The sequence below is a fragment of the Neoarius graeffei genome, chromosome 3 (assembly GCF_027579695.1).
Source record: "Neoarius graeffei isolate fNeoGra1 chromosome 3, fNeoGra1.pri, whole genome shotgun sequence".
NCBI lineage: Eukaryota > Metazoa > Chordata > Actinopteri > Siluriformes > Ariidae > Neoarius > Neoarius graeffei.
This window is the reverse complement of record NC_083571.1, coordinates 92578257-92596533: the sequence shown is the minus strand read 5'-3', so window position 1 is coordinate 92596533 and position 18277 is coordinate 92578257. Positions and strand designations below refer to the sequence as shown.

Sequence of the window (18277 nt, the reverse complement as noted above, 5' to 3'; positions counted from 1 at the left end):
ATTGACTGTGAGTGTGAATGGTTGTTTGTCTCTGTGTCAGCCCTGTGATGATCTGGCGACTTGTCCAGGGTGTACCCCGCCTCTCACCCATAGTCAGCTGGGATAGGCTCCAGCTTGCGCGTGACCCTGTACAGGATAAGCGGTTATAGATAATGGATGGACGGACCTGTGTATTTATACAAAAAAAACCTTTTAATAGTGACTTTGGGCACTGTAATACAGCCATACAGATCATTCATGTTCATACAAACGTGTAAAAGTGCGGGTGGGTTGTCCAGGGTGTATCCTGCCTCTCGCCCATAGTCAGCTGGGATAGGCTCCAGCTGCACAGGGTGAATGGTTACGGAAAATGGATGGAGTGAACAGATCTGACTTGATTGTTGGTCACATTTGCGCACACAGCTGCATTCCTTGTAGTTAATATAGTACCAATGCAGGTATCCAGATGTTAAAGAATGCTGGCCAGAGTACATACCAGCGCAGAGATTGTTTTACATCAGAGGGGGAAAAAAAGAGCAAATTTGCTCGTTTTGATATCAAGAAATCAAATCCGAGTCTTTCCCACGCCATGCGGCGCATAGATCTCCGTTTCCGTAGCCCTCGGCCTCTCGCCCATTACATAGCTAGGGTTACAGTGGAGGGCTAGTCCTCTGGTAACCGCAAGAGTTTGACTCCCCACTCGCATCTGTATTGCAGCGTGCCTTGCCAGACGGCAGTAGGCGCCTTTTTTTATTTATTATTTTTTTATGATTGTCTTTATGACCCGACCGTGAGTAGAACTCGTGATCTCCCGATCGAGAGGCGGACATGCTAACCGCTAGGCCAACTCGCGGTGTATCAAGAAATGTCATGCATAGAATTACTGGAAAAATGTGAAATCCAGTCCAACTTGAATTGCTTTCTCATTTCTCGCATACAAATGTTGCTTCAGTTTGACTGGGAGAAAAAAGTCTCAAATCAGATCTCCCAGAAAATCAGATTTGAGCTGCCTGTTGGAACAAAACTCTTGCCATTTATCATTCAGCGTTCTTGCCAGTACTGAACTGGTTGATTTTAATTGAGGAACTTAAAGGAACAGTCCACTGTACTTCCATAATGAAATATGTTCTCTGAATTGAGACGAGCTGATCCGTACCTCTCCGAGCTTTGCGCGACCTCCCAGTCAGTCAGACGTGCTGTCACTCCTATTAGCAATGTAGCTAGGCTCAGCATGGCCAATGGTATTTTTTGGGGCTGTAGTTAGATGCGACCAAACTCTTCCGTGTTTTTCCTGTTTACATAGGTTTATATGACCAGTGATATGAAACAAGTTCAGTTACACAAATTGAAACGTGGCGATTTTCTATGCTATGGAAAGTCCACACTATAATGACAGGCGTACTAACACCTTCTGCGCGCTTCGACAGCGCATTGATACCGTCACTCCTGACGGTACGCTTGTCATTATAGTGCGGACTTTCTACAGCACAGAAAATCGCTACGTTTCAATTTGTGTAACTGAACTTTGTTTCATGTCACTGGTTATATAAACCTATGTAAACAGGAAAAACGCGGAAGAGTTTGGTCACATCTAACTACAGCCCCAAAAAATACCATTGGCCATGCTGAGCCTAGCTACATTGCTAACGAGTGACAGCGCATCTGTCTGGCTGACTGGGAGGTCGCGCAAAGCTCGGAGAGGTACGGATCAGCTCGTCTCAATTCAAAGAAGAACATATTTCATTATGGAAGTACGGTGGACTGTTCCTTTAAGGTAGCAGAAGGGAAGCTGGGTATTAAAGAACTTGTGCTGCAAGTCATTAATGACGAGGCTTGTTTTATTTTAATCCCAAGATGACTCCTCAAGCAAGGATGTTAAAGAGCCTTTTGAAGGAGGTCCAGGCACCTTGTAAGTATTTTTACTTGATTCCTGTATGTGGTGTTCAGATTTTTTATTTCTGTGATTTTGAAGTGAATTCTTGTTAACGAACTGAACATCTAGCCACCGCTGGATGCATAGGATGCTATGATGGTAATCTTTTTTGGCCAATCACAGCTCGTTTCAGAACTCGGAGACAGCAGGACATTCTCCGTGTTCATCACCATCATCCACACCAGCATCACCACAGGACAAAACAGCCAGCGAGAGTGAACTAAGCACAACAGCAGCAGAACTGCTCCAGGACTACATGACCACGGTGTGTGTGTGTATACTCAAAATACATTTTGTTGTGCTTTTTTTTTTTTAAATGATTGTTTCTTCCGTAAATTTTAAGTCTGAACCCTAAGTCTGTTTGCTCTTTTGTCTTCTAGTTGAGAACAAAATTGTCCTCTCAGGAGATTCAGCAGTTTGCCACGCACTTGCATGAGTACAGAAACGGTGCCTCCATTCATGAGTTCTGTATCAACCTGAGACAGCTCTATGGAGACAGCAGGAAGTTCCTCCTCCTCGGTGAGCACGGTTGTGGCGAAACAGCAAGCTTCAGCTTTCATCAGGAAGCACATATTAATCACTTTGTTGAAGGCTATGTGAAAAAGTGGAACTGTAGACAGGTCTTCCGGTCTGTGTCGTTGGAGGCTTCGCAGCTGAGGCTTGCCTTTATAGTCTTTTCCTGTACGACTTGTGCATGTTGACTGTCATCCTTGTTGATGTACTAGCGCAGACTATTGCCCAAGAAGCTTTTTAATTGCCCTTTTTTGGTCCCTTGATCTTTGTTAGCACACTCATCCCAAGAAATATTATCTCTAGCTGCTAACCTTTATGGCAAAATTGCCTCTAAACAGTTGCAAAGTCAGAAAAGAGCAACTTTTTCTTTCTGTGAAACGTAGACCGGTACGTAATCGCAGACGGAATTTTGTCATAGGTTCACGGTACGGTTGAGATATTTGGAGTATCAGTTGAATCAAAAGATGGGTGAAGGGTCAGCTATACTATATGGCCAGAAATTTGCGAACATCACACACACTCTTATGTGCTTTTTGAACGTCCCATTCCAGATGTAGGCTCCCTTTGCTGTTGTAATAACCTCCACTCTTGTGTGAAGGCTTTCCACTAGATTTTGGAGTGTGGCTGTGAGGATTTGCCTGGTTGGGTGAGGAGGCCCGGGGCGCAGTTGCATGGATTAAAGCAAAACAAAATTATTTGACTGAAAATTTATGAGGGGGGGGCACGGTGGTGTAGTGGTTGGCGCTGTCGCCTCACAGCAAGAAGGTCCTGGGTTCAAGCCCCGGGGCCGGCGAGGGCCTTTCTGTGCGGAGTTTGCGTGTTCTCCCCGTGTCCGCGTGGGTTTCCTCCGGGTCCTCCGGGTGCTCCGGTTTCCCCCACAGTCCAAAGACATGCAGGTTAGGTTAACTGGTGACTCTAAATTGACCGTAGGTGTGAATGTGAGTGTGAATGGTTGTCTGTGTCTATGTGTCAGCCCTGTGATGACCTGGCGACTTGTCCAGGGTGTACCCCGCCTTTCGCCTGTAGTCAGCTGGGATAGGCTCCAGCTTGCCTGCGACCCTGTAGAAGGATAAAGCGGCTAGAGATAATGAGATTTATGAGGGGTTATGGGTGGATTTCAAGCGCCTGGAATCAGGGCCGTACCCAGGATTTTTCAAATACCGAGGTCAAGCATGGCTGACAGCGCCGAAGCCCCCACCACCGGCACAACTTAAATAAATAAATAACAAACCAAGGATAGGTTTGGTGGTGAACACATTTATTTTAACAATTCTAAAACTGTGGCACCATAACTGTGGTGTTTTATCTGACATAAAAGTAGAAAGGTAGTGAACTCTTGAACTGAGTATACATACCTAAAGTACCAGTTACCTAAAGTATTGGCATTATTTACATTGCAGCATACACACGACAAAGGGTGTGAACTGCTGAATTGTAAGCTTTAGTATTACACCTTATAATAGTGTGTGTGTGTGTGTGTGTGTGTGTGTGTGAGAGAGTGAGTTTGTGTGTTATTTGTGGGTGTCTGTATGTGTAGAGACATTCTGAGCAGTAATGTAAAGGCATCAGTCTATCTGGCTGTCTTGAACTGAGATCCATTTGCATGCATTCTCTGAAACAGAATGTTCTCACCATTGCCTGTAATGTAAGTTTGGCTCACAACACATTTACTTTAACAATTCTAAAACTGTGCCATCAGAACTGTGGAGTTTTGTCTGACATAAAAGTCAAAACTGAACTGAGTGTATTGCTCAGCTACCTGAAGTATTGGCATTATTTACATTTCATTATCTTAAATTACATTAGAATGTAGGGCTATTAGTTCTGTGTGAAGACTATGTATTATGGCCCTTTTCCACTACCCTTTTTCAGCTCACTTCAGCCCGACACGGCTCGCGTTTCGACTACCAAAAAACAGCACGACTCAGCTCGCTTCAGCCCTGCTTAGCCCCTAAAACTCGCACCGTTTTGGAGTGGGGCTGAAGCGAGCCAAAGCAAGCCGAGTGAGGCTGGGGGCGTGAGCAGACACTCCCCTGTGCACTGATTGGTGAGGAGGAGTGTCCTCACATGCCCACACACGCCCCGCGAGCACGCTGGGATCTGTAAACACCGCAAACCCGGAAGAAGAATAATTACGAATTACGAGAATTTCTGAAGCCTTATGCGCCTCGCCTCATCTATACGCTCTTGCCAGTATCTGTTGGCGTTGTCGGTGACAACAAGCCACAGCACCGAGACCAGCAACACTAACGGCTCCATGTCCTCCATGTTTATTGTTTACTATTCGGGTCGTGAGGCTACCGCTTAAAAGATCACTGATGTCACTGTTTGCGCTGCTTAACGACATCACGTGACGTCCACCCACTCTCGCTAACTCCACCCAATGTGTCCACCCACTTCCAGCCAGCACGGTTCAGCGCGGTTGTAGTCGAAATGCAACTCCAACAGCCCCGCTCAGCTCGACTCAGCACGGCACGGCTCAGCCGCGTTTGTAGTGGAAAAGCGGCATTAGAGAGAGTGTGTGAGAGTGTATTATTTGTGTGTATGTGTGTGTCTGTATTTGTGTGTCTGTGTGTGAGTGAGAGTGTTATGTGTGCTCTATAATGCGATGTGACTATTAGCCTACGTTAGGTTAGGTAGGCATATGTGATAGTGCGTAGACTACACCCTGCCTGTTTTATCCAAAACCCAACTTCCCCGGCCGACACTAGTATAGGCTACGTCGCATGACGCTGCGTTAGACACGGCAACGACAGAGATGGAGGCTGAGAGATTTCAGATGACATTAGACGAATGTGAATTTTATTGGGGGGAAATACAGGTGACGTGGATGTGGACGCTGCATTTTACATTGATCACTGCTCGAATTCAGCATAGACCAATTTGAAATTTCTGAAAAAAATACCGAGGACATGACCTCGGTGTCCTCAATGGTAGTTACGGCCATGCCTGGAATGTTTAGTTTTTTTGCACCATGAACTAAATGGCTTCCTGTTTTCACCTATGTCGTACAGCTAAGCCCACCTCCACTTGTTTTTTACACCTTTATCGATGGCAGACACATCAGTGCCTTCTTTCATGCAAAGCGCATCCGTGCTGCCGAAAGCAGAATGACATGCTCCTCTGTGCTCGACGTCAATATAGAAAAAAGTTTAGATCTTCGCTTAAATTAAAATTGGGGTTTGACCTTACTTTGTGTTGAATACGACTTCAAAAACAATTCAAGATTTTATTAAGAGAAATATTGTGGCCAACATGGGTGTCAAGTTACCTAAAAGATCGCGTGAAGTTGGCTGCTATCTACTTTGCGTTCATTCTCATTTTTCTCCATCATTTCATAGGCCAGAAACAGATGTTTTTACGTAATTTAACTTGGTAGGCTATGATTATTACTTAACCGTAGTCTTCTAGACGTTTTGACTGTTTGGGGCATTGAACGCTGGTGTATGATTTTCAGGGAATAAAGTTTAGCGCATGTCGGAACATCATTGCGCTCGCAGCCTCCAACTCCTCAAACGTCCTTTAAATTGTGATATAACGTAGGCTATAAGGCACGGTTCTAACATACCTTACACATTGGCCTAACGAAAATAATAATTGTTGGGGCGTCTGCTGATTTGTTAGCTATAAATTTAGGTCTAATTACTTCCGACAGTCTGCCAGCATTGCACCGTCGGGTCTTCAAGTCTGGCTGAAGCAGAGGAGCGGGCTTTCCGGGTTTTTTTTTTTTTTAACATGCTCTATTTCTATATGTCTAAGTTTGAACTAAGTCATTTTGGCAAGATTTAATTTAATACAAAACAGAAATGGTCAGACACGAGCACGCCAAGCACATGGGAATGTATTTTGCCAATTTTGACAGCACATGTTTTTTTTAATGCCGCACCGTAGACAGCGAACATTTTAAACATGATCAAACATAGGAAATGAACGACACAAAGCATGACTCAAAAACAAAAAAGTTAAATAAACCCTGCTGATAGTTGATGGTGTTGCAAGACATCAGTGTTATAACCCAATCTCTACCCAACCACCCGTCATTTTAATTCTCCTCGGATCAGCACCGACCTCACATTTGGCCTTGGGAGAGTTCAGTTGACGGAAATCCGTCACACGACGGAAAACTTTAATCCATGCGCAGTTGCCTTCAGTTCATTCTAAAGGTCTTCGGTGAGGTTGAGGTCAGGGTTCTGTGCCGTTCTTCTACTCCAGCCTTGGTAAACCATGTCTTCATGGAGCGCTGTCTTTCTTTTTGTCATATACTGGAACATGTTTGGGCCCCTGACCCCAGGATTCCATCGAGTGGGGACCTGTGACATCACATCTGACGCGTTTCGTACTCGACGCGGCTTCATACCCCACCAAGAGCGTTTCAGAAGCGGAGCGTTTTAATCTGCCTGATTTTTGTTGACTTTATTTGGTCATTTCCACTTGATGTTTGTGCTGCACTGCGTGGTTTAAACATGAAGCAGTGAGCCACTTCTGAAAAGTGGCACGTCTGGTGGAATCACAAGCCTTGTCGAGAGCGGCTGCGATCAGCTGTGGTCACCGTGTCGCATCTGCACCTGATGGAATCCAGGCATTAGTTCCAGTGAAGGGAAATTATTATAATGCTACAGCATACAAATGCATTCTAGACAACTGTGTGTTTTGTGGTAACATTTTTGAGAAAGAACTACATATGGATGAGATGGTGCACCAACTTCTGGCTATATAGCGCATGTAGAAATGTTCCTGATCTATTTTAGTAGCTTAAAGTGCCATTCCACCATTGGATGTGTTCTTTGGCATAAAATACAATACATTTTATGACAACATGACTAGACAGAGAAATCTTTTAGCTTCAAAATGATATATCAAACATAATTTTTTGACAACGACAAGTATATTAATTTTGCGACCAAAGTCTCATCTCATTATCTCTAGCCGCTTTATCCTTCTACAGGGTCGCAGGCAAGCTGGAGCCTATCCCAGCTGACTACGGGCGAAAGGCGGGGTACACCCTGGACAAGTCGCCAGGTCATCACAGGGCTGACACATAGACACAGACAACCATTCACACTCACATTCACACCTACGGTCAATTTAGAGTCACCAGTTAACCTAACCTGCATGTCTTTGGACTGTGGGGGAAACCGGAGCACCCGGAGGAAACCCACGCGGACACGGGGAGAACATGCAAACTCCACACAGAAAGGCCCTCGCCGGCCCCGGGGCTCGAACCCAGGACCTTCTTGTTGTGAGGCGACAGCGCTAACCACTACACCACCGTGCCGCCCCGCGACCAAAGTCACCTACCCTTTTAATTTCCGCGCGGTAGTGAAACGTGATGTCATCGGCAGGTTCCCCTTCTTGTGTACCACGTGTCGGTCTATTTTTAGACCAGGAAACCCCCAAAGTGAGAGAGTCATTTCTCCTCGTATATGGGGGCCAAAAAAATTGCGAAAAATTGAGTTAATCTTTCAGTTAGCCAGATTTATTGGTATTAGCTAGATTTATTGGTATTATTTTTATCGCGTTCTATCCGCCATTGCTGATATGTGCCACGTCACATGGTACACAAGAAGGGGAGCCTGCCGATGACATCACGCGCGGAAATTAAAAGGGTAGGTGACTTTGGTCGCAAAATTAATATACTTGTCGTCAAAAAATTGTTTGATACATCATTTTGAAGCTAAAAGATTTCTCTATCTAGTGATACCATTTATATATGTTGTCAAAATATATTGTATTTTATGCCAAAGAATGCATCCAATGGTGGAATGGCACTTTAAGTATGAAAGTGTGAATTTCTATAGAAATTATTTTTCGTATAAAATTACATGTTCAGTGGGACTTCACTGCTTTTTAATTATCCTACTCATTTCTCCTGGTTCTTTGGCAGGTCTTAGGCCCTTCATCCCAGAGAAGGACAGTCAGCACTTTGAGAACTTCTTGGAAACCATTGGTGTGAAGGATGGCCGCGGCATCATCACGGACAGCTTTGGCCGCTACAGACGTACAGCCAGTTCAGCTTCTGACTCGACCACCAATGGCAATGGGGCAGCAGGCGGGTCGGATGAAGGAACGGTGTCCTCCGAGGGTGATGAGTGGGACCGCATGATCTCAGACATCAGCAACGACATTGAGGCGTTAGGGTGCAGTATGGACCAGGACGGTGTGTCACCCTGACAGCAAAACTGTGCGCTTTAGCCAATCACCCTTGATACACTGACTGACTGTTACATAGTTCACTGGTCCATGTCACTTTGTAAAATGATGCTGGAATGTCAATACTATGCCACCTCAGTTTAATCCTGGCTTTTATATATTTTGGTCGCCACATTGCAGTCAGTTCAACTGGATGATGGTGCTTTTTGAGACACTTGAAGTGCAGGTGGACATTCTGTAACTGTGCATGGCACAGATGTATTGATTTTCATGAGTGTTTATTGGCAGTATCTGCTATTGGTAATGAAAGAGTAGCTTTTTAGGCTGATCTGAGACCAGCATTTAGGTTTCTTTTATTTTAAGGCGCTAGGATGATATCAGGATTTGAAACTCCGTTTTAATTCTTGTGCGTTCACATTTAAGATGAATGCAAAAATTTGGCAAGCCATTGCAGTCAAGTGGCGATACTGTGACGGATGAGACGCAAAGCGAAGAGGAATAGCTCCGTTTTTACGAAGCACATTAAAATGATTCATATTCGTCTGTAGATTCTGAGGTAAGTCATGTGCGCGGATTTCACTGGGAAATCAAGGCAGTCGGTCGGGTATCTTCAGTATCGTATGCAAATTCATGAAAACACGGTTCCGTCTTGACAGCATGAGAGGGGGATTTTGGGGAGTGGACTGGCGCTGAGACGGCAACAGAATATAAAAGACGTTACAGAAGATCAGAGTTTTGAGGGAAGTATTTTTACATGCCCATATTAACAGCGTATTGGGAGATGAGTAAACTGGGTATCCGCCTGAAGTAATAAGTATAGCCAAGGGGTGTCTTCTCGGGTTCAGTTAGCAGTTGCGTGGATCACGGGTGTCCTGTGACTCGTCACTAATGACATGCAGCATAGTCGCCACCCCCCTCCCAGTTTAGCTTAACTTCCAATCTAGCAAGTGTTTTTATTTCTCTCATTGTATTACCTGTTTGTGTTATTCTAACTTTTATTGCATAACATTTTAAACACATTTTACTATTACGTTTTTACAACTAGTGCTGGTTGTAATTACCCCATGGTTGTTTATTTGCAATGCACTAGGTAAGGAATGTAGCTCTACGTATTTGTTGGTTTGAACCAGACAGCTTGGAGTGTTTTTTAGATTTTTTTGACAAAGCCAGTTGGCTGGCTGATGGTGTTCATTGTTTTGTTACACTGCAGAGCAAATATGTCTTATGTTGTAGCCTTCTGAGTTTTTGGTAGCCTGACATTGTGCCTTGTAGAACAACTGCTTATTATTTCATCCAACAGGGATGCAAGAATCATTCTGTAATCTGTACAGACTGTGACCAAGGAGTTGTATTAAATATTATGTTTAGTATTCAAAGTGTTGTCAATGTGCTCCAGGTTGTTGTCTGGATATTCCTGTGTTGGTTCAACCTGCAACCATGAAGTCTTTTTCCTAATAAGGACACCATATGAAAATACTACTTTGGCTTGCATGGCAAAAATCATTTTGCTTTCACTTAAGGCAACCTGCATTATAATGGCAAGATGTTTCAGGATCAGCATGCCAGTGTTCTGCACTGAATACTGCTCTTCAGTTCAACGACCTTGCACTTACATCCGGTATAATCAGTGTTGGATGCATGTGTGGCAGCAGGGAAAACGCTTCACAAGGCTGAGATGGACATTTTCTCCATTCTAATTGGCTCATAGTCTCTCGAGGCGAGGTTTTTCTGAAGTTAAACCAATATTAGAATTTAGCAAATTTACAGCCATAAATAAGAACTTGTGGAGCAGTTAAACTAACTCCTTATTAGCTCATCCAGCTGACAGGCAATGAGCTTACGCTATCGTGTTGTCCGTCGTCCACGTTTGACGAAAATTGCTTCTTCTCTATCAATTCTTAACCCCCCACCCCCTTTCCCTGGCTGGAAGGCCCAAAAGGGGGTTATGTCATGGCAATGTCCGTCCATCTGTCTGTCCATTCATCCCGGGAAGGGTACTCGCCTTCTGAAATCAACTCTCAATTTTTGGAGGAATTTCACGAAACTTGACAGGATTCTTTTGTTTTATGTTGGTAGCATGCATATTGCAATTTTGTTCTGTTCAGTTGCATTTTACCAGAGTTACAGCCCTTGATTACTGAACTTCATGAGGGTGTATTAAGCACTTAGATATAGTTGCCAGCAGGGGATATTGTGCTCTCAGAGCACTCTTGTTCTTTTTGCCAGGAAGGTAGGTCTGCCCAGATTTGCTTAATTACAATTATTAATAAACGTTGCCAGGCAAAACAAACCTCGCCCGGTAGCACTTTAAAAAAAAAGAGTGCAACTAACTAAAGGGCTTTTCAGAGGAGCTAAGATTTGCTTGCATATAATTATGAAGTAAATCTGTAACTATATGACTTTGACCTTTTTGGTGACCTTGACCAGATGACCCTCAAAATGTTGGAGGTTCTATTTGAGACCAATGCTCATCTATCCTGAAAGTTTCATGAAGCTTGGTCCAGCTGTTTTCCCGTAATGTTGCTAACGGAGAGAAACAAACGTACAAAGAAACCCCACCAAAAACAATACCTCGCCCCCTGGTGGACTCCATCCTGGGTGAGGTAATGAAGTTATGGACTAATTTAGCCTTAATGAGCAGTTCAACAAAAATCGCTTCTTCTCGGTCAATTCCTCACTGTTTTGGATTCTTTCTGCCAAATAGGTCGGTATTCCTAGGGTGTATATAGCTTGCAACATTTATTGCGCAAGGCGGCCCACTTTAAATCATTCCTTTTGGATTAGACAGGGTCAGACTGAGCTACGCCATCGCTGACGGTCTCATTTATGTAACCTTTGCGCAAAATCTTGGCAAGGTGAAGACCATGGCATGCCAGCAAAATACCCCCAACAGCATAACAGCCATCAGTCAGGGTCACACTTTTTTCAACCTATATTAGGCTGTATGTGAATTTTTTTTTTTCCCCCCCTTTCCTCATACTGCCAGGTAAAATTTTTTTTTTGCGCCACATCTTTGTGGACCAGTGCCTGTGGTTTTTGTACCACTGAACTCAAGTGTACATCTTTGTCATGAAGGGGTTCATGTTTGCATCCCTACTATAACATCCCTCTCTATGTATTTGATAAACTATTCTACGTTGAGGTTCTCAGTCACCTGAAGAACAGCTGAACCTTACATCTCACCCTAATGTACAGGCATCAGTCACTTGTTCCTGGAAGTACTTTTTTCCTTTTTTTTTTTTTTAATAAAAATAATTCAACTATTGCCACACTACTGAAATACTTGTAGTGAGCTATGTCCCAACACGTTGTTTTTTTTGTTTTTGTTTTTTTTTAATCCATACCACAGAGCATGATGGGACGTTAATTGCTTAATTGTCTCGTCCAACATTAAGGTTGTTGACACTTTTCTAGCCACAAGCTTTTGGATCTTGAAGGTTGCTTTCTGATTGGCTCTCCATACTTCCATGCACCAGTTTTCAATAAGGGGGGGAAAAAAAAACCAAATACTGGCTTTGGTAGATTGTCTTTAAAACCTTGGTAAGGTGATGTCCTCAAAGGCATTTTTTTCTACCAGAAATATGCACTGTGCGGTATTTGGGTTTTGACGACAGCCAGACAGTCGTTTGGCTATCTTTGTGCCTGTCATACTGGAAATAAAGAAATGTTGGTTGATTTTATTGCATTTATAATGTAAAAATATTGGATAATTTGATATGATTATTGGGGCAGCACAGTAGTGTAGTGGTTAGCACTGTTGCCTCACAGTAAGAAGGTTCTGGGTTCGAGCCCAGTAGCTAACAGGGGCCTTTCTGTGTGAAGTTTGTATGTTCTCCCCGTGTCCATGTGGGTTTCCTCCTGGTGCTCTGGTTTTCTCCCCACCACTGTAACTGCATGGTATGAATGTTCTAGAGGTTTTCTCCTCTGAACCAATCTAGTCAAAGGCAACAGGAAACCACTACTGTAATGTTCCCTAGAAACTCTGATGGACGTCCGAGCTGGACCTGCCATCAGGCAGAGCACTAAAGAAGAAAGATTGAGATTCTTTTTTGCCTCCTAACATTGACATTCTCTCACCTAGATTTATATGTTTAACATATTCATAATATAAATCAAATTTACTTAGTTATATAAAAAAAAACCCCAAGTTTCCTTTCATTTTGAACATGCAGCCATACATGGGAACAGACAGTTTGAGATTCCTTTAAATAGACGTAAGCCTTTGTTAATGGTCTGAGCATGCAACTTTCTCTTCTAGATAAAGAGGATTAAATGATCCCAGGGTGGATAATAAAGGAGCTGTGCTTTCTCTAGGCTGATGTGACCTCAGCCGGAGTTACCTGCAGCGATGCTAAAAGTGGAATAGGATCAGTCTGTGCTGTCCTAAAGAGACAAAATCTTTCATCCTAGACAGGTCTTGGATAAAAAACTTGGTAGTAAGCACTTCTTTCTGTAGGGCTCAAGTAAAGCCTCGACAGGAACAGGTGCTGACTTTGGCAACCCTGCTGTAAATTAACACTACTGTGTTACACAATCTCTTCTGGTCAGGACAGCTTGGTGCCTGCTGCAGCCAGAAAACCGCCAACTTCCTTTACTGTTTATTTGTGATAGAGTAGATTAGGTCACACAGAATGGAGAGGGGAAGATCTTAAGCACCACAGTCTCGTCACTCTGGCTCACTCATAGTTGCATGATGTCCGTCTTGCATTCCGGTGGGTGGGTGGGTGGGTGTGTGAGAGAAAACAGGCTTTTGTGCTGTGCCAAAAGAGCAGCTCTTAAAAGAACTAAGGTGCAGACGCACAATAAAAGGTAGGGCATACAGTGGGGCAAAAAAGTATTTAGTCAGTCACCAATTGTGCAAGTTCTCCCACTTAAAAAGATGAGAAGCCTGTAATTTTCATCATGGGTACACTTCAACTATGAGAGATAAAATGATGAAAAAAAATCCAGAAAATCACATTGATTTTTAAAGAATTTATTTGCAAATTATGGTGGAAAATAAGTATTTGGTCAATAACAAAAGTTCATCTCAATACTTTGTTATATACCCTTTGTTGGCAATGACAGAGGTCAAACATTTTCTGCAAGTCTTCACAAGGTTTTCACACACTGTTGCTGGTATTTTGGCCCATTCCTCCATGCAGATCTCCTCTAGAGCAGTGATGTTTTGGGGCTGTCGCTGGGCAACACGGACTTTCAACTCCCTCCAAAGATTTTCTATGGGGTTGAGATCTGGAGACTGGCTAGGCCACTCCAGGACCTTGAAATGCTTCTTACAAAGCCACTCCTTCGTTGCCCGGGCGGTTTGTTTGGGATCATTGTCATGCTGAAAGACCCAGCCATGTTTCATCTTCAATGCCCTTGCTGATGGAAGGAGGTTTTCACTCAAAATCTCATGATACATGGCCCCATTCATTCTTTCCTTTACACGGATCAGTCGTCCTGGTCCCTTTGCAGAAAAACAGCCCCAAAGCATGATGTTTCCACCCCCATGCTTCACAGTAGGTATGGTGTTCTTTGGATGCAACTCAGCATTCTTTCTCCTCCAAACACAAGTTGAGTTTTTACCAAAAAGTTCTATTTTGGTTTCATCTGACCATATGACATTCTCCCAATCCTCTTCTGGATCATCCAAATGCTCTCTAGCAAACTTCAGACAGACCTGGACATGTACTGGCTTAAGCAGGGGGACACGTCTGGCACTGCAGGATTTGAGTCCCTGGCGGCGTAGTGTGTTACTGATGGTAGCCTTTGTTACTGCAGGTCATTCACTAGGTCCCCCGTGTGGTTCTGGGATTTTTGCTCACCGTTCTTGTGATCATTTTGACCCCACGGGGTTAGATCTTGCGTGGAGCCCCAGATCGAGGGAGATTATCAGTGGTCTTGTATGTCTTCCATTTTCTAATAATTGCTCCCACGGTTGATTTCTTCATACCAAGCTGCTTACCTATTGCAGATTCAGTCTTCCCAGCCTGGTGCAGGTCTACAATTTTGTTTCTGGTGTCCTTTGACAGCTCTTTGGTCTTGGCCATAGTGGAGTTTGGAGTGTGACTGTTTGAGGTTGTGGACAGGTGTCTTTTATACTGATAACGAGTTCAAACAGGTGCCATTAATACAGGTAACGAGTGGAGGACAGAGGAGCCTCTTAAAGAAGTAGTTACAGGTCTGTGAGAGCCAGAAATCTTGCTTGTTTGTAGGTGACCAAATACTTATTTTACCGAGGAATTTACCAATTAATTCATTAAAAATCCTATAATGTGATTTCCTGGATTCTTTCCCCCATTCTGTCTCTCATAGTTGAAGTGTACCTATGATGAAAATTACAGGCGCCTCTCATCTTTTTAAGTGGGAGAACTTGCACAATTGGTGGCTGACTAAATACTTTTTTGCCCCACTGTATATTGTAGGTCACAGGGGCTACAACGTAAAGATCAAGCACTTTGATAAACAGGAAGTTGCACGGTCACTGCACTGTCATTTATATATTTGAACACGACACGTGTCATCATACATAAACTATTGATACTGTTATTGTGTCTATATTCATTCTCATTGATGGTGTCATTATTAAAAATGTGTGACTAGTTGTGCCCAAGTATCCTTAGTCACTTTATACTGTCTCTTGAGAGCATGGAGTTTCCCCCATTTACTCCTTGTGTGTTTTCCATTGATTGAAGCCAGTCATTCTGAGCTGCTGCGAAACGGTAACCTCCTGAATACAATTTTGAGCCGCAACCCACCCGTCCTACTTTGGTTTCCCACATGATCTTATCCTGGGGTGTCTTTTTAAAAAAAAGGTGTGGGTACATATTGGGGAATTTTTCCTTTCTCTTGCATGGCATTGCTGATGAATTAGCTCCAGGAGGTTGTCAGGATGGTTTATCCTAATTGCTCAACTGGGGGGGAAGGAACCCCTATGAAATTTTTCTTTGGCTCTTCATTTAAAAGTGACCTGACGTTTCTATTTCACTTTTTGGCGAAACTCAAAAGTCAGGAGTTTTGATTTTAAACTGCACTTATCAGCATAATCTTTGTCTACACTGTATGACTAATCTTTGACAGTGCGCTATTATTTCAGTCCATATAGAATCAAATGAAACAAAAGTAATTCTACACAGCACTGTTGAATACAACCCCAATTCCAAAAAAAAAAAAAGTTGGGATGCTATGCAAACCGTAAATAAAAACAATGTGATAATTTGCAAATCATGGAAACCCTATATTTCATTGAAAATAGTCCAAAGACAAATGTTATTGTTTTAAAAAAAAAAAATGCTCATTTTGAATTTGATGTCAGCAAGACGTGTCAGAAAAGTTGGGACGGGGCATGTTTACCACTGTGTTGTATCACCTCTACTTTTAACAACACTCTGTAAATGTTTGGGAACTGAGGAGACCAAGTGCTGTAGTTCTGAAAGAGAAATGATGTCCCCTTTTCCCCTGATACACAATTTCAGTTGCTCAACAGTCCGGGGTCTCCTTTGTCATGTTTTGCATTTCATAATACGCCAAATGTTTTAAATGGGAGACAGATCTGGACTGTAGGCAGGCCAGTTTAGCACCTGGACTCTTATTATGGAGCCATGCAGTTGTAATATGTGCAGAAAGCGGCTTGGCGTTGTTGCTAAAATAAGGAAGGCCTTCCCTGAAGAAGACGTTGTCTGAATGGCGGCATGTTGTTCCAAAACGTGTATGTTATTCACCATTAATGGTGCCTTCCTAGATGTGCAAACTACCTATGTGTACTAATGCCATGTGCCCCCCATACCATCACAGATGCTGGCTTTTGAACTATGCGCTGATGACAAGCCGGATGGTTCCTCTCCTCTTTCACCTGGAGGACACGGTGTCTGTCTATAATTTGCAAAAAGAATTTCAGATTTCATTTCATCAGACCTCAGGACAATTTTCTACTTCGTCTCAGTCCATAATAAAAGAGCTTGGGCATGTAGAAGGTGGTGGTAGTGGTTCTGGATATTGTTTATATCTGGTTTTAATTTGCGTTTGTAGATACAGCGATGAATTGTGTTCACAGATGATGATTTTCTGAAGTGTTCCTGAGCCCATATAGTGATTTCCACTACAGACATGTCTGCTTTTAATGCAGTGTTGCCTGAGGGCCTGAAGATCGCAGGCATCCGATGTCAGTTTTCAGCCTTGTCTCTTGCATACAGAGATTTCTCCAGATTCTCTGAATCTTTTAATGATCTGTACCATAGACAATGTGATCCCCAAATTCTTTGCAATTTTACACTGAGGAACATTTATTCTTAAACTGTTGCACTGTTTGCCCACACAGTTTCACAGAGCGGTGAACCCCTCCCCATCTTTACTTCTGAGAGGCTCAGCCTCTCTGGGATGCTATTTTTATACCCAGTCATGTTATTGACCTGTTGCCAATTAACCAATTTAGTTTTTATCCCCTGCTGGCTGAAAGGCCCGAAAGGGGATTATGTCGTGGCGATGTCTGTCCATCTGTCCATCCCAGGAAAGGGTAATCACCTTCTGAAATCAACTCCTCTCACGATTTTTGGAGGAATTTCATGAAACTTGGCAGAAGGCTTTTATAGGACAGTAATATGCATATTGCAATTTCGTTTGCAATATATTGTAGTGGGGAATATTGTGCTCTCGGAGCACTCGTTTTAGCATGAGACAACTTTCAGTCTTTTGTTGCCCCTGTCCCAAGTTTTCTGAAACGTGTTGCTGACATGATTCAAAATGAGCGCATATTTTTCAAAAACAATACATTTCTCAGTTTCAGCATTTGATATGTTGTCTTTGTACTATTTTCAATGAAATGTAGGGTTTCCATGATTTTGCAAATCATTGTTTTTACAGTTTACACAGCATCCCAACTTTTTTGGACTTGGGGTTGTATTCGATTCTGATTGGTCAGCAGGTTCTCCATTTTCTATAAGAGCACGTCTCTGATAATAGTGCCAGCTGTCACGAAAATCATGACTTTTTAACATCAATGTGCTCTTTTTAATTTCTATAGTTAGTTTTTTTTTTGTTTTGTCCTCCCCAAAATCTGGTGCCACTGGTATGGCAGATGTACAACTGTATTTTGTCAGGAAACATTTAACATTGAATTTTTTTTTTTTATACATATACTGGTATGGAAGGAGTCTGCAGAGTCAGTGCTTTGTAATAGTCGATATATTTTCTGCCACCAGTCTTCAGGACAGACGACTTTGCGCTTTATGGTTTCTGTGTAACATGACAAGCTGTATGATTAAGTTTAAGATAAAGGAAACTAATAAAGAGACTTGAGGGATTGACTCTTTTTATAGCTGCTGTATTACGTAACTGAAAACAACAGGATCCCGTCTCAAGAATGTTCCACAACATTAAACAGAACCGTAAAATGTTAAACTCGCCATGTTTTTCATTAATACATTAACAATTGCATTTGTGAGCAAATTGCTGGGATTTTAAGAGGAAATAAAAGACTTCTGGACATGCTGTTACACCCTATCCTTGGTTGGTTGATTGATTATTTTCCTGTAGCAGCATACCTCATCGTTTTAATTCCTTATTTGGGTATCTGTGAGTTCTCTGTACAGACCATGATAAATGTGTAGTGCATCTGTAGAGTAAATGGTTTTAATTAACATCAAGAATGTTCAAATTAATCCAGAATCTCTTGTCTTCCACACTAAAAATAGGACATGAATAACAAAACATTGAAAATTGATG

The 18277-nt window shown here is 42.7% G+C and overlaps 1 protein-coding gene across 2 annotated transcripts in view; it reads left to right on the top strand.

Annotated features, from left to right (window-relative positions):
- ccm2 (CCM2 scaffold protein) overlaps nt 1–9951 on the top strand; it is a 79648-nt gene extending 69697 nt beyond the window's left edge. For both annotated transcript variants that reach the window (XM_060917647.1, XM_060917648.1), the window contains exons 7-10: nt 1834–1888; nt 2036–2177; nt 2293–2431; nt 8310–9951. In XM_060917647.1, the coding sequence (XP_060773630.1) occupies nt 1834–1888; nt 2036–2177; nt 2293–2431; nt 8310–8596 (623 nt within the window). In that variant the 3' untranslated portion in view covers nt 8597–9951. The remainder of the gene's footprint in view (nt 1–1833; nt 1889–2035; nt 2178–2292; nt 2432–8309) is intronic.
- The last annotated feature ends 8326 nt before the right edge of the window (nt 9952–18277 follow it).